Source organism: Berghia stephanieae, chromosome 1 (genome assembly GCF_034508935.2).
Source record: "Berghia stephanieae isolate SIO BIC M18660-M18661 chromosome 1, UCSD_Bste_1.3, whole genome shotgun sequence".
NCBI lineage: Eukaryota > Metazoa > Mollusca > Gastropoda > Nudibranchia > Aeolidiidae > Berghia > Berghia stephanieae.
In genome coordinates, this window is record NC_088360.1 from 56,052,631 (window position 1) to 56,065,130 (window position 12,500).

Sequence of the window (12,500 nt, forward strand, 5' to 3'; positions counted from 1 at the left end):
GTTTCGCACCACAAAGTAAGAGATGACTTCATCGTTTTTCAAAAAAATCGTGTGACACAATAGTTCCGGCTAGTGGTTATGAGTTCACATCATACTATTACAAAAATTACTATTTTCCGAATAAAAGAAAACATATTAACATAAAGTAACAACTTATGTAGATAGTTTGCATCCAATTTTGACTTTATAATTTATTGCTTTTTATTTACATCAAGTCGCAATTACCGAAGACTGATATGAATCTCTTGCTTTAACTTATTTGAACTAGTGATTAAATACTCAAAATTGTCAAATTAACATTGAATGTTTATATTTAACTTTGAAAAATTGTATCTATGCATGACCGATTCACACAGCATTTAAAGTTTTATTTTAAACCTATAAGCTCTTAAACAATACGATATGATACGGAATCTCTTTCGGTTCCTTTCTCGTAAAGCTGCGAAAAGAAGTCTACTTGTATCTATCGATAAGCCATTAAAGAGGACATCTATGGAATTGGAATTTCACAATCAACTCTTGAGTTTTGCATGTTATTGCTGTTACGTTGTTGAACACAAGCACATTTTATGGAAACAGTATCATAAATTGATGAATTTCTACTTTTGACTGGTCTACATTAAATTTATGTAATCCTCTTTGGCATAAATACCAAGCTATTTCTCAAAACTTTGAACTCAAAATAATGTTGAAAGTGAGTAATGTTCACTTTTATTTGTATTCATCAAACACGTATATTGATTGTTATAAAATGTAAACTTGTCTGTCGTTCCTTCATATTCAGATTCTGTACGAACATCATATAAGTTTCAATTAACTGAACATTCCATTTTAACAAATTCTTTCAAAATGGATAAGCGGAAAATTATAATTTCGACACTATAAATCATTTTTGAGTTCAGATCCTCACCCGTTATCGATTTTCATATAGCTGTAATAAGCGAAATACTTTCCTATTGCTTTTTTTTTGTTTAAGTCGTGATAAAACATTTTTATTAAGACAAAATGATCCAGAGTTTCATACAAATTTTTGCAGCTGTACATCGTGAACAGCTAGCTGAGAAAAAGAAGAAAAAGACGCGCCCCTTATTAAAAATCCGACTATTGTACTCTGAATATATATTGATCTGATATGTTACTTTATTAATTAACTCTATGAATATGGAATGGAATGGAACTATGAATTTGATGCTACTCCATTGACTATATTGAATGAACCAGTACTCTGAATGTTTTTTCTCACATGAACTTTTGCCTCTTGTGGGTCTGATGTTCATGGACGTGATTTGTTAGCAAATTCAAGATGGGGAAAATTGTGGTGTTGCGAATTACAATGGTAACTACAATAAAGCCAACAAATGTTGTGTGTTCAGATTGCCTATAAAGAGGAACCAGACCAGTAAACATGGTTAAACAAATCCATCCTCGTGATGATATTGAGCCACGTCCGACAAAATTTGTTATTTGTGAAAGACATTGGTCTGCAGATGTTCCAATGAAAATTCTACCTGGCAGACCGATCGTCCCTTATAGGGATGAAATAGTCTTCAAAAAATTAATAAATTCGAGAGATCCTAATTACAACTACTATGTAGTGCATCCCTTAGTAGATATTTCGGTATTCATATTTTTCTTGGGATCATCCTCCGCAGATTACCTCCCTTTGTTGATATTGTACATCTCCTTTCCCCTTCATCTAATTGTTCATCCTCTTCCTCATAATCACATTACATGTATATTCATTAATCAAGCTTCTAAAGAAATCATCCTGAATCAATCACTATAAGCTCAGTTTTTAGAATATCAAACTACTCATCCTTTCCGTTTCTTGGCTACTCCTATTCACTGCTGATAATACCAATCATTAAATATTTTTTTGGACCCAGAATTCACAATCACTCTCTAAAAAGGTAGATCTTGCCATATAATGCCCCTGCTGTTATTTTGGTGTAAATTTTCTATATTTTTTGTTGGCCCCCACTAGCATTGCCTGAAGATTCCATATGATTGTCCTTTCAGTATAGTTGTCCTTGATATATATATATATATATATATATATATATATATATATATATATATATATATTATATTTTATATATGGCTAATGAACTTTAAAAAACCTAATTACACGGGATAAGCCACTCCATCCAATTATGACTTAAGCGTTAGATTTGATATGTGCTGGATACTGAGCCTGCAATTATCAGTATAAATATTATATTTGGATATAAATGTCTCGCGCTTAAAATAATTATTGAGGGAACAAGTTACTCTCAGACCGGTCGGACATTTTAGTCATAAATGATTTGGATGCTTTGTGTACATTTACATTTTATCAGATTTGGTCCATTCTTGAAGAGTGTGTGCCATTACTGTCATAGATAAGTTCAAGATCTGCTCTTCCTAGAAACAATAAGAATTGGATTCAGTAGTCTGATGTCACGCCGCCCGTCAACGGCGTCCATCTACACAAAGAAAATCATTACTTTTTATTCTTCATGCTGGCTAGAACTTTTCATATGCTTTGTGATCAGAATGTGTAAAAGTCAAAACATGATCAAATTTATGGGGGTTTTTTTTCCCTCTGGATACGCTTTTATGCTCGCCGGAGAAATATTTCATACGGCGTCCGCCATTGTTCCGATAGTTTAGAGCCAGTGTTACTAAGTTACCATGCGTCATTAGGAAGGAAGTGACGTTACGACTGTTGAAGAGTATTATTGCCATGTTGTCTTCACTTTGTAGGCGCGCTCAAAAAGAGGGACTGGGAGGCGCCTATAAAACTCAAAGGCTTAGCGACAGCAGAAAAGCAGACCGAATAAAATGGTGTGGCAGAACATATTTATTGTTGTCTTATGTGGAGTACGTCATCTACTCAATATAGATGGTCGTAAATAAGTTATGAATGTTTATTATAATCATAAATCTGTCTCTATTTTGTCGAATATACGTGGGAGTGGAATTTTATTTTCTTTATCATTAAATTTATTATGTTAACAGCATGCAAACCAACTAATTAGTGGTATTTATTATTTTTATGTAACAAAAGGAGGAGAAATTGCCGAGTGGTTAAGGCATTGCATTGTGACCCGGGAGATCTTGGGTTCGAGCCCCGCTTCAGGCACTTTCGCTTTTTTCCATGGGCAAGATGATATATATATATATATATATATATATATATATATATTATATATATAATATATATATATATATATCGATTTGCTCACTTCGGACATGGGTGACTCCTGTTGACAAAAGACGTTTGTTAGATGGAAAGTATATATTCCTAATGGGAAGTCTAGGCGACGACATTTACCAAAGAAGGGCATTTTTAAAAAAAATCATGCAACAGGCACATCATCGGCATAACAAAAAAATGCATTTCCTTAATCAATTCAAATAGACGAATTCCACGAGTGTGGACGCTGGCAACTCATGCAAAATGCTCGAGGGTCGGGTGGATATCGAGTATTAAATTAAATAATTTTACAATTTGATTAAAATTTATTTTCTCCCTAATCTACCCTTACAGCGACCATATTGGAAAGCGCTCAACGTATCATTTTACTGTCGAAGTATTCTAGACAAATACACGTAACAAGAGAGGGTATATTATGCGTCTCCAGTTTTATAGTTTCAAAGTTTTTCTTTAAAGTTTTTAAAAGTAGGCTTTCTTGAAAAGGAGGTCTGCAATTCAAAATAAACAATGAAAGTAGGATAAACAAGTAGATAGAAAATTACAGCAATATCACAGTGGAAGTTGTAAACAGCATTTTGTGTGCATTTGTGCATGCTTTCGTTTCTATGTTCTATTTATTCTCCTTTAACTTAATACCATTGGGTTTGACGCTAGTTCTTTCCTAATAATAACATAATATCTAAATGTTAGAACCAGTTATTCGATTACTAGTGAGAGGAACAGATTAGTGCTTCTAAAGAAAAGAAATAATCGATTCATCAGATGGTTCTATTATTTTTCTGTTTCTTCATATAAACCGATCGCAGACTCTGAGCATTAGTGTTACTGTTGTATACACAATAATGGAAGTGGTTATTCAGTATCAGATACTGAATAGTGCTTTGCCACTATTCAGTATCCATAAGGAACTCTTTTTTAAAGAGAGAGTGAAAAGTGCGACAATCTCGGTTGAATGGAAATAAACTGCTGGGTTCTAATTCATGGAGCGGGACTACGACAATAGTCCGAGACTAAATCCGTAGTCTCAGACTAAAACGCGTTGTAAGCTATTCATGAAGCCGGACTACACGAAGTCTTAGCCTAAACGAGGGACTAAACGGGTGAAATTTACACCCGCGATTTAGCAGGCGTAAATATCGTAGTCTGGGACTAAATTTCAAAATCATATGTGCTTACTTTCCGTAGTCTCGGACTTCCCAAAGTCTTAGACTACAAAGTCTCAGACTTTGCTATAGTCTGAGACTACCATAGTCTCGGTCCATGAATCAGAGCCCTGACCTATACTTCCAGATTGAACACGTGCAGTAACTGACAGTCCGATTCAAAGTTGTAAAAATATTTTGATCGAAATTTTTTAACTTCTGCTATCGTGCAATTAACAGAGTTCAAAATATCAAAAATAAGAGAGGCATTCAAATACCCTTTTTAATGTCTGAATAGACATGATTAAATGTCTCTAAGAGTTCAGTGACACCATGGCATGGTGGATATAAGCTGTTTGATTCTGAGCTTAAGGTTCGAGAGTTCAAATCCCGGTAAGGGTAACTTTTTTTTTTTTTCCCAATATTTTTAAAAAATTCCTTCTGTCTATTTATATTTTTTAAACTTTTGTTTTAATAATTTTATTTGCTTGAAATGTTAATGTTGATATTATACTATTGTTCTTTTATTATTATTATTATTATTATTATTATTATTATTATTATTATTATTATTATTATTATTATTATTATTATTATTTATTATTATTATTATTATTATTATTATTATTATTATTAATTTCTACTTACTATTATTATTATCGTTGTTGTTGTAATCGTCATCATCGTCATTATTATGATTATGGTTATGATTTTTTTTTTAATCAAGTAGTTGGAGTAATTTAATCAGTTATCGATTTATTACGAATATCTTTTATGTGTTATCATCGCGTTGTTGTTTTTCATTATTGTGCTCTTCTATTGTTTATTACTTTTTAAAATCTTGCTTTTTTCTGTTGTTGTTGTTCTCCTTGTTGTTGTTGTTTGTTTGTTTGTTTTGTCATCTAAGACAAACCCGATTCATTATAAATTCATTTTTAATTGAGCGATGTACTTCCGAGAATTAATTGCCGTATTATATTGAAATTTACATGACAATAAATAATAATAATAATAATAATAATAATAATAATAATAATAATAATAATAATAATAATAATAATGATGATGATGATGATATATAATAATAATAATAATAATAATAATAATAAATAATAATAATAATAATAATAATAATAATAATAATGATGATGATGATGATGATGATAATAATAATAATAATAATAATAATAATAATAATAATAATAATAATAATAATAATAATGATAATAATAATAATAATGATAATAATATTAATAATTTAAATAGATACTGAATAATATTAGACTACAATTGACATCTATTTACTGAACACACGTGGTATTTTTATGGATGTTTCTTTTTTTTACGAAACCTGCCAAAACACGCCGAAACCCGACAAAGTTATGGGAAATAGGTAGCAGTGGGGAGTGAACCTGGGACTCAGGGAAGTGTACACCATTGGGGAGTGAACCTGGGACTGGGTTTCGTTTAAAAAAAAGCAATTACTTTTTTACGAAACCCGCCAATATCCGACAAAGTTATGGAAAGAAAGTAACAGTGGGGAGTGAACCCGAGACTATGGTTTTTCGGCGGGTTTTGGCGGGTTTCGTAAAAAAGTAATTGCTTCATTCTCGTCTGGTACCCAATCCCATAGTCCGGCTTCATTTCCCACTGGTATCCATCTTCCTTAGTCCCAGGTTCATTTCCACTGATTTCCTCTTTTCACAGTCCCAGGTTCACTCCCAACCGGTGTGCACTTCCCTGAGTCCCGGTTCATTGCCCAATGGTGCCCACTTCCCATAACTTTTGACAATTTCGGTAGGTTTCGAAATAAAAGTACATTCTGAGCTCACTGTCCACTGGTAACAGCCTCTCGCAGTCCCGGGTTCAATCCTCATCGGTGTCCAAATCCCAGATTCACTCCCCACTGCTGCCTGCTTCCCATAACTTTGTCGGCTTTTGGCGGTTTCGTAAAAAAGTAATTCCCCCTCCCCCTTGGTTTTGCTTTTTTACAAAATCCAGAGTCCCAGGTTCAATTCCCACAAGTGTACACTTCCCTGATTCTCAGGATCACTCCCACTGTTGCCTACTTCAATAACTTTGTCGGATATTGCCAGGTTTAGTCGGGTTTTGTAAAAAAGTAATTGCTTTTATGTGAAACTCGCTGAAACCCGCCAAAAATCATAGTCTCAGGTTCACTCCCCACTGGTGTACACTTCCCCTAGTCTCAGGTTCACTCCCCATTATTTGCCTACTTTCCATAACTTTGCCCGATTTTGTTGGGATTTGACGCATTTCGTAAACAAAAAGTAATTGCTTTTTTTTCTCCAAAACCCACAGAAACCCAGTCTCAGGTTCACTCCCCACTGGTGTAAACTTCCCCGAATCTCAGGTTCACTCCCCAGCACTGTTGCCTACTACCCATAACTTTCTCGGATATTGCCAGGTTTTCGTCGTGTTTCGTAAAAAAGCAATTGCTTTTATATGAAACTCGCTGAAATCCGCCGAAAACCAGAGTCTCAGGTTCACTCCCCACTGGTGTACACTTCCATGAATCTCAGGTTCACTCCCCATTGTTGCCTACTTTCAATAACTGTCGAATATTGCCGGTTTCGTAAAAAAGTAATTGCTTTTATGTGAAACTCGCTGAAACCTGCCAAAAACCATAGTCTCAGGTTCACTCCTCACTGGTGTACACTTCCCTTAGTCTCAGGTTCATTCCCCATTATTTGCCTACTTTCCATAACTTTGCCCGATTTTGTTGGGAGATGGCGCATTTCGTAAACAAAAAGTAATTGCTTTTTTTTTTTCAAAACCCGCCGAAACCCAGTCTCAGGTTCACTCCCCACTGGTGTACACTTCCCCGAATCTCAGGTTCACTCCCCACTGTTGCCTACTACCCATAACTTTCTCGGATATTGCCAGGTTTTGTCGGGTTTCGTAAAAAAGTAATTGCTTCTTTATGAAACTAGCTGAATCCCGCCGAAAACCATAGTCTCAGGTTCACTCCCCACTGGTGTACACTTCACTGAGTCTCAGGTTCACTCCCCACGCTTTGCCTACTTTCCACAATTTTGCCGCATATTGTCGGGTTTCGTAAAAAAGTAATCTCCCCCATTTTGTTATTGCTTTATTACAAAACCAGAGTCCCAGGTTCACTCCCCACTGGTGTACACTTCCCTGAATCTCAGGTTCATCCCCTCCTCCCCCCCCCCTACACACACACGCACACACACACACACACGCTGCTGCCTACCTCCCATAACTTTGTCGGATATTGCCAGGTGTCGTCGGGTTTCGTAAAAAAGTAATTGCTTTTTATTACGAAACCCGCCTAAACCCAGTCCCAGGTTCACTCCCCACTGGTGAACACTTCTCTGAGTCCAATATTCACTCCCACTTTGTCAGGTTTCGGAAAAAAAACACCGTATTATAGTGAAAAACCACTATTCAGTGTCAGATACTGAATAGTGCAAAACCGCTATTCAGTATCTGATACTGAATAGTGCAAAACCACTATTCAGTATCAGATACTGAATAGTGCAAAACCACTATTCAGTATCAGATACTGAATAGTGCTAGCCATAATAATAATAATAATAATAATAATAATAATAATAATAATAATAATAATAATAATAATAATAATAATATAATAATGATAATAATAATAATAATAATAATAATAATAATAATAATAATAATAATAATAATAATAATAATAATAATAATAATAATAATAATAATGATAATAATAATAATAATAATAATAATAATAATAATAATAATTTAAAAAACAAAAGAAGAACATATTGTACATTCCCGATTGTCTGTCGCTGTGGTGCATCTTTAAAGTTCCCGATATTGGTCAGAGGCTTAATATTAGTAGGTAACTTGTTTAACCAGTTAACAGCCGTATTCGGGGAACTTCTCACATTTTCCCAGGTTTGACAGTCTTTGCTAAGGTGAGGGTCATTTAAACCGATTGATATTTGAAGGTCCAGATCTCTGGACAGTACTCGTCTTCCCCAAGTACGGGTGTTAACTTGTGAATAAGCGGCAAATATTTGGGAAAAAATAAGAAAAGATGACTGTCAACGCTAAATTTGATAACCCTCCTGGTTAGTTTGTGTTAACAGGTTGGCCCGATCTCTACAAGGCGTACATTATTTGATTCCTTACCTCCAATAATTTTTGAATCATAATGGCAGGCGAAGATGACCCTTTTCGTTGCTGTGGGTTTCAATGTTGCAATGATGTTTGAGAACGTCCTAAGGCCAAAAGGAGTTGAAGACTCAAAGGAATCGAGTTCTACAGTCCAGCCAAGCTCACGCATCTGACTCTCGATAAACTGGGGAGGAAGGAAATAAGCTAATTCAAACAATTGAATCGATAGGACGAGGGGTGTAGGCCCAGACAGAGAGATTTTGAGAGAGAGAGAGAGAGAGAGAGAGAGAGAGAGAGAGAGAGAGAGAGAGAGAGAGAGAGAGAGGGGTTACTACATGGAATTTAATCGTAGAGTGTCGTATCTTTGATTGATTATCGCAGTGTTGAAGACGCAGTATGTGATGCTAATAACCACGAGCAGCATCAGCGCTGGCATGATAAGAAGAAGAAGAAGAAGAAGAAGTAGTAGTAGTAGTAGTAGTAGTAGTAGTAGTAGTAGTAGTAGTAGTAGTAGTAGTAGTAGTAGTAAGTAGTAATAGTAGTAGTAGTAGTAGTAGTAGTAGTAGTAGTAGTAGTAGTAGTAGTAGTAGTAGTAGTAGTAGTAGTAGTAGTAGTAGTAGTAGTAGTAGTAGTAGTAGTAGTAGTAGTAGTAGTCGTTGTTGTTGTTGTTGATGGTGGTGGTGGCGGTGTAGTATATTTCGGGGGGGGGGGGGGCGGAGGGAGCAGCTTATCATGGTGTATGATGTTTGTTTCGTGCCCAAAAGGTACCGAGTTTGAAACCCGACGCACTCCATGATGTTGACCAAGGCACCTCTCTCTGGATCACTTTGAAGCAGCGGCGCTGCATTGTCGTAACGCCTGGGTTAATCCTGTCTTTCCTTGGATGCGACATGGATGCTACAAATTTACCCTTAGTGATGAGCAATGGAACTGTATAATTATTTATTTTTTAAACTTTCTCTGACGAAGACAACTTAATTTGACACCAAGAAACCCTTCAAATCCTACCTCCATTTCCCACTAGACAGGACAATATAACAACATCGCCTAACAGGCTTCATGTCCCATCCTAAATGTTAAATGTTGCTGTTGGCCAGTGACTCCTTGTAAAGCGCTTTGAGCACATTTAGTGGATATTGCGATGTATAAAAGACCATTAAAAAAAACACAATATTTATGTTATATTAGGTGATATCTTGGGTTTAGTGAGGTTTGAACCTGTATCCGACATGAAAAGCGTGGAGGAAAAGAAAAAAAATAATCACAAGCATGACATCTCGGCCACTAGGGATGCCGTGGATATCTATGTGTGGATTTTTCTGTGAGAAGTCTTTATGGTGGTCCTTGGTGCCTAGCCAGAGGACCAAACCCGGGAAGATCGTCTAAAGATCAAAATGAGTTGGACGCATTACCACTTTACCACTGAGAAACTCAGTAATTAACATTACCGGTTTCCTCTGCACAGATTTCGAAATATCTAAGCATTATTGATTACTGATATTAGATCAATACTTTGTAATTTCCTCATCACACTTTCGAACGTGACTTGGGTTATTTCATTAAAAAGTTTACTGACTCGGAAACTGATGAATAATAGAACCCCATTCCTCCTAATTCTTCATTTATGTGACATTTATGCCTCTAGAGGAATACACACTAGTTATAATTATCGAACAATTCGCTCATTGTAGTATAGAATATAACACATGGAGCTAATTAGGTGAACTTGATGCCCTTTTTCTCTCGTGGGAGAAATTCCATATGGTTATGGTATTGTGGCTTTTGTAACTCTGTAAGAAATAATTAAGGTATAGATTATTGAGCGAATAATGATTTCGACGATTCTTCGCCCAAGCCAAAATCGACAAAGAAGGCAGAATCACTATGTTCGCATCATAGATTGTTAAACAAACGTCTTTTTCCATGCACGAAGATCATAACATCGTATTAAAGTCGAGATAATTGTGAGAACAAGGTTTGGCCAAGCCCCCCCCCCCCCTCTTCCCCCCCCCCAAAAAAAAAAACAACAAAAAACAAACAAACAAAAAAACAAAACAAAAACAACATCAACAAACAAAAAAAACACAAAACCCCCCAAAGAAACGAACCAAGAATAGAAAACAAAAAAGAAACAAACAAAATGCCCCCCTCCCAATCCAGTTCTATCTAAGATTACCGTATTTAAGACTTCGTGAATATCCCATCTGGATTGACTAGTCAAAAATTTAAAGTTAAAAATCGGGGATGTGATTGGATCCTGCTAAATGGCCAGTAAAAACTTAGAATTTGAAATTCATGGACCTTATTGGTCCTCTACGAAGGACTGGTCACATACACACTTCCAAGGAATTTGGAACAGGAAGAGTAGAGCTGTGACATCACGGCTTCTCTGTCATATTGTAGCGGTCTTAATTTCCATCAACATGTGAGGCTGAGTATGCTTTATGTATGGAAGGTAGATATCGATATCGTTGCTTTTATAATTATATTTGTCTAAGGTAAGTGTTGTCAGATTGTTTAATTGGCGCTTATGCACATTTAGTTACGAAAAATTGCATCCGGTGAGATTCATTCAAAATATAAGTGCTCTTCTTCATGATGATCTATCTTGTATTTGTTTCTGGCTATATAAAAGCCATTATTACCATTTTGTATTACTAAAATTGTTTTGTACGGCGATAATGATCATATCATCCTGGTAACTGTAGTCTAGTCTTAAATGAATCTGTTTCAACGGATTCGGTGTTTAATAGAAATTAAACAAGTAAATTACATAGTTTAAAGTTAGCCGTCATGAGATGACTACTTTTATCATAGCAACTGCTACAATAACAAATAATTTTATGGTGAAGCCCTCCGGGTGTTGATTATATAGAATTAAAAGATAACTAAGGTAGACACCGGTGATGTATACCTAGTAATCCGTATGAGACGGATAATATTACTCTGCGCAGGACGATGTCGACAATATTTTACAAAGGGAAAGAGAGGTAATTGTAGTCCGATTACAAAAACATAAAATAAAAAAAAATAAAAAAAATAAAGGAAAGAAAAAAAAAGTCACCAAATTTCGGCGCTCTTTTGAGTGCACGATGTATCATGATTATTGTAGAACGGGGCTACTTTGCCAAGCGGGGCTTCTTTGCACAATTGAAAGATAAAAATGTGAAAACTATTTTGGAAGAAGGTAAGTAATTTTATTCTAACTCTAACTGCTAGAACTGTTTCCTAACACATTAAACTGTTTTATAAACTGCAGTGTAACCTCCTTTGTACTTTCTCTTTCAGTTTCATGAGGAAAATATGAATGATCAGGATTTGCTCCTTCCAGATTTCTCAGAAAAATTAGATCAAATCAAATATTTATAAATCTCATTTCACAAATATTTTTTGTTTGAATGGTTAATACATACCCCTTCTTCATATTAAGTTAAGCAAAGAATTGCACTGAACTCTTAGAAAGGCTGGAGGCAAAGTAGCCCCAAGAATTTGGCATAATTTTTGGTGTGCAAAGGAGCCCCATTGAGGATATTTACAATCACCTTAACTTAAGTTTACCGAAAGAATTCAGTTTAATTCTTTGACTTACGAACTAATAAACACACAGATGAGTAGTATGTGTTAATCAATCAGATGCTGATCTTTCTTTTTGTCTCTTTTCAGTTATAAATCATGGTTCGAAACTATAAACGAAAACCTGGTGCAAGAAGATATAAGGACTACACTGAGGAACATCTACTCAATGCCTTACAGTAATGCCAGCACACACCCGTAGCAACTGTAGCTAAAGTGTTTAAAATTCCAAGGAGAACATTAATTAATAAACTGAAAGAAAAACATATCAAAAGGGCAGGGCATCCAGTAGTATTTTCAGTTGACGAAGAAGAAGTAATTGCAAAACATGTTGAGGTTTGCGCAGATTATGGCATGCCTCTTGAAGCAATGGACATACAGCTTATTGTGCATGGTTACTTAAATAAAATTGGAAGAAATGTCTCAGCTTTTAAAAACAA

The 12,500-nt window shown here is 35.3% G+C and overlaps 1 protein-coding gene across 2 annotated transcripts in view; it reads right to left on the minus strand.

Annotated features, from left to right (window-relative positions):
- Positions 1-12,500, minus strand: part of LOC144977979 (glutaminyl-peptide cyclotransferase-like) — a 105,120-nt gene that overhangs the window by 26,885 nt on the left and 65,735 nt on the right. For both annotated transcript variants that reach the window (XM_078923388.1, XM_078923395.1), the window contains exon 3: positions 8,503-8,671. In XM_078923388.1, the coding sequence (XP_078779514.1) occupies positions 8,503-8,671 (169 nt within the window). The remainder of the gene's footprint in view (positions 1-8,502; positions 8,672-12,500) is intronic.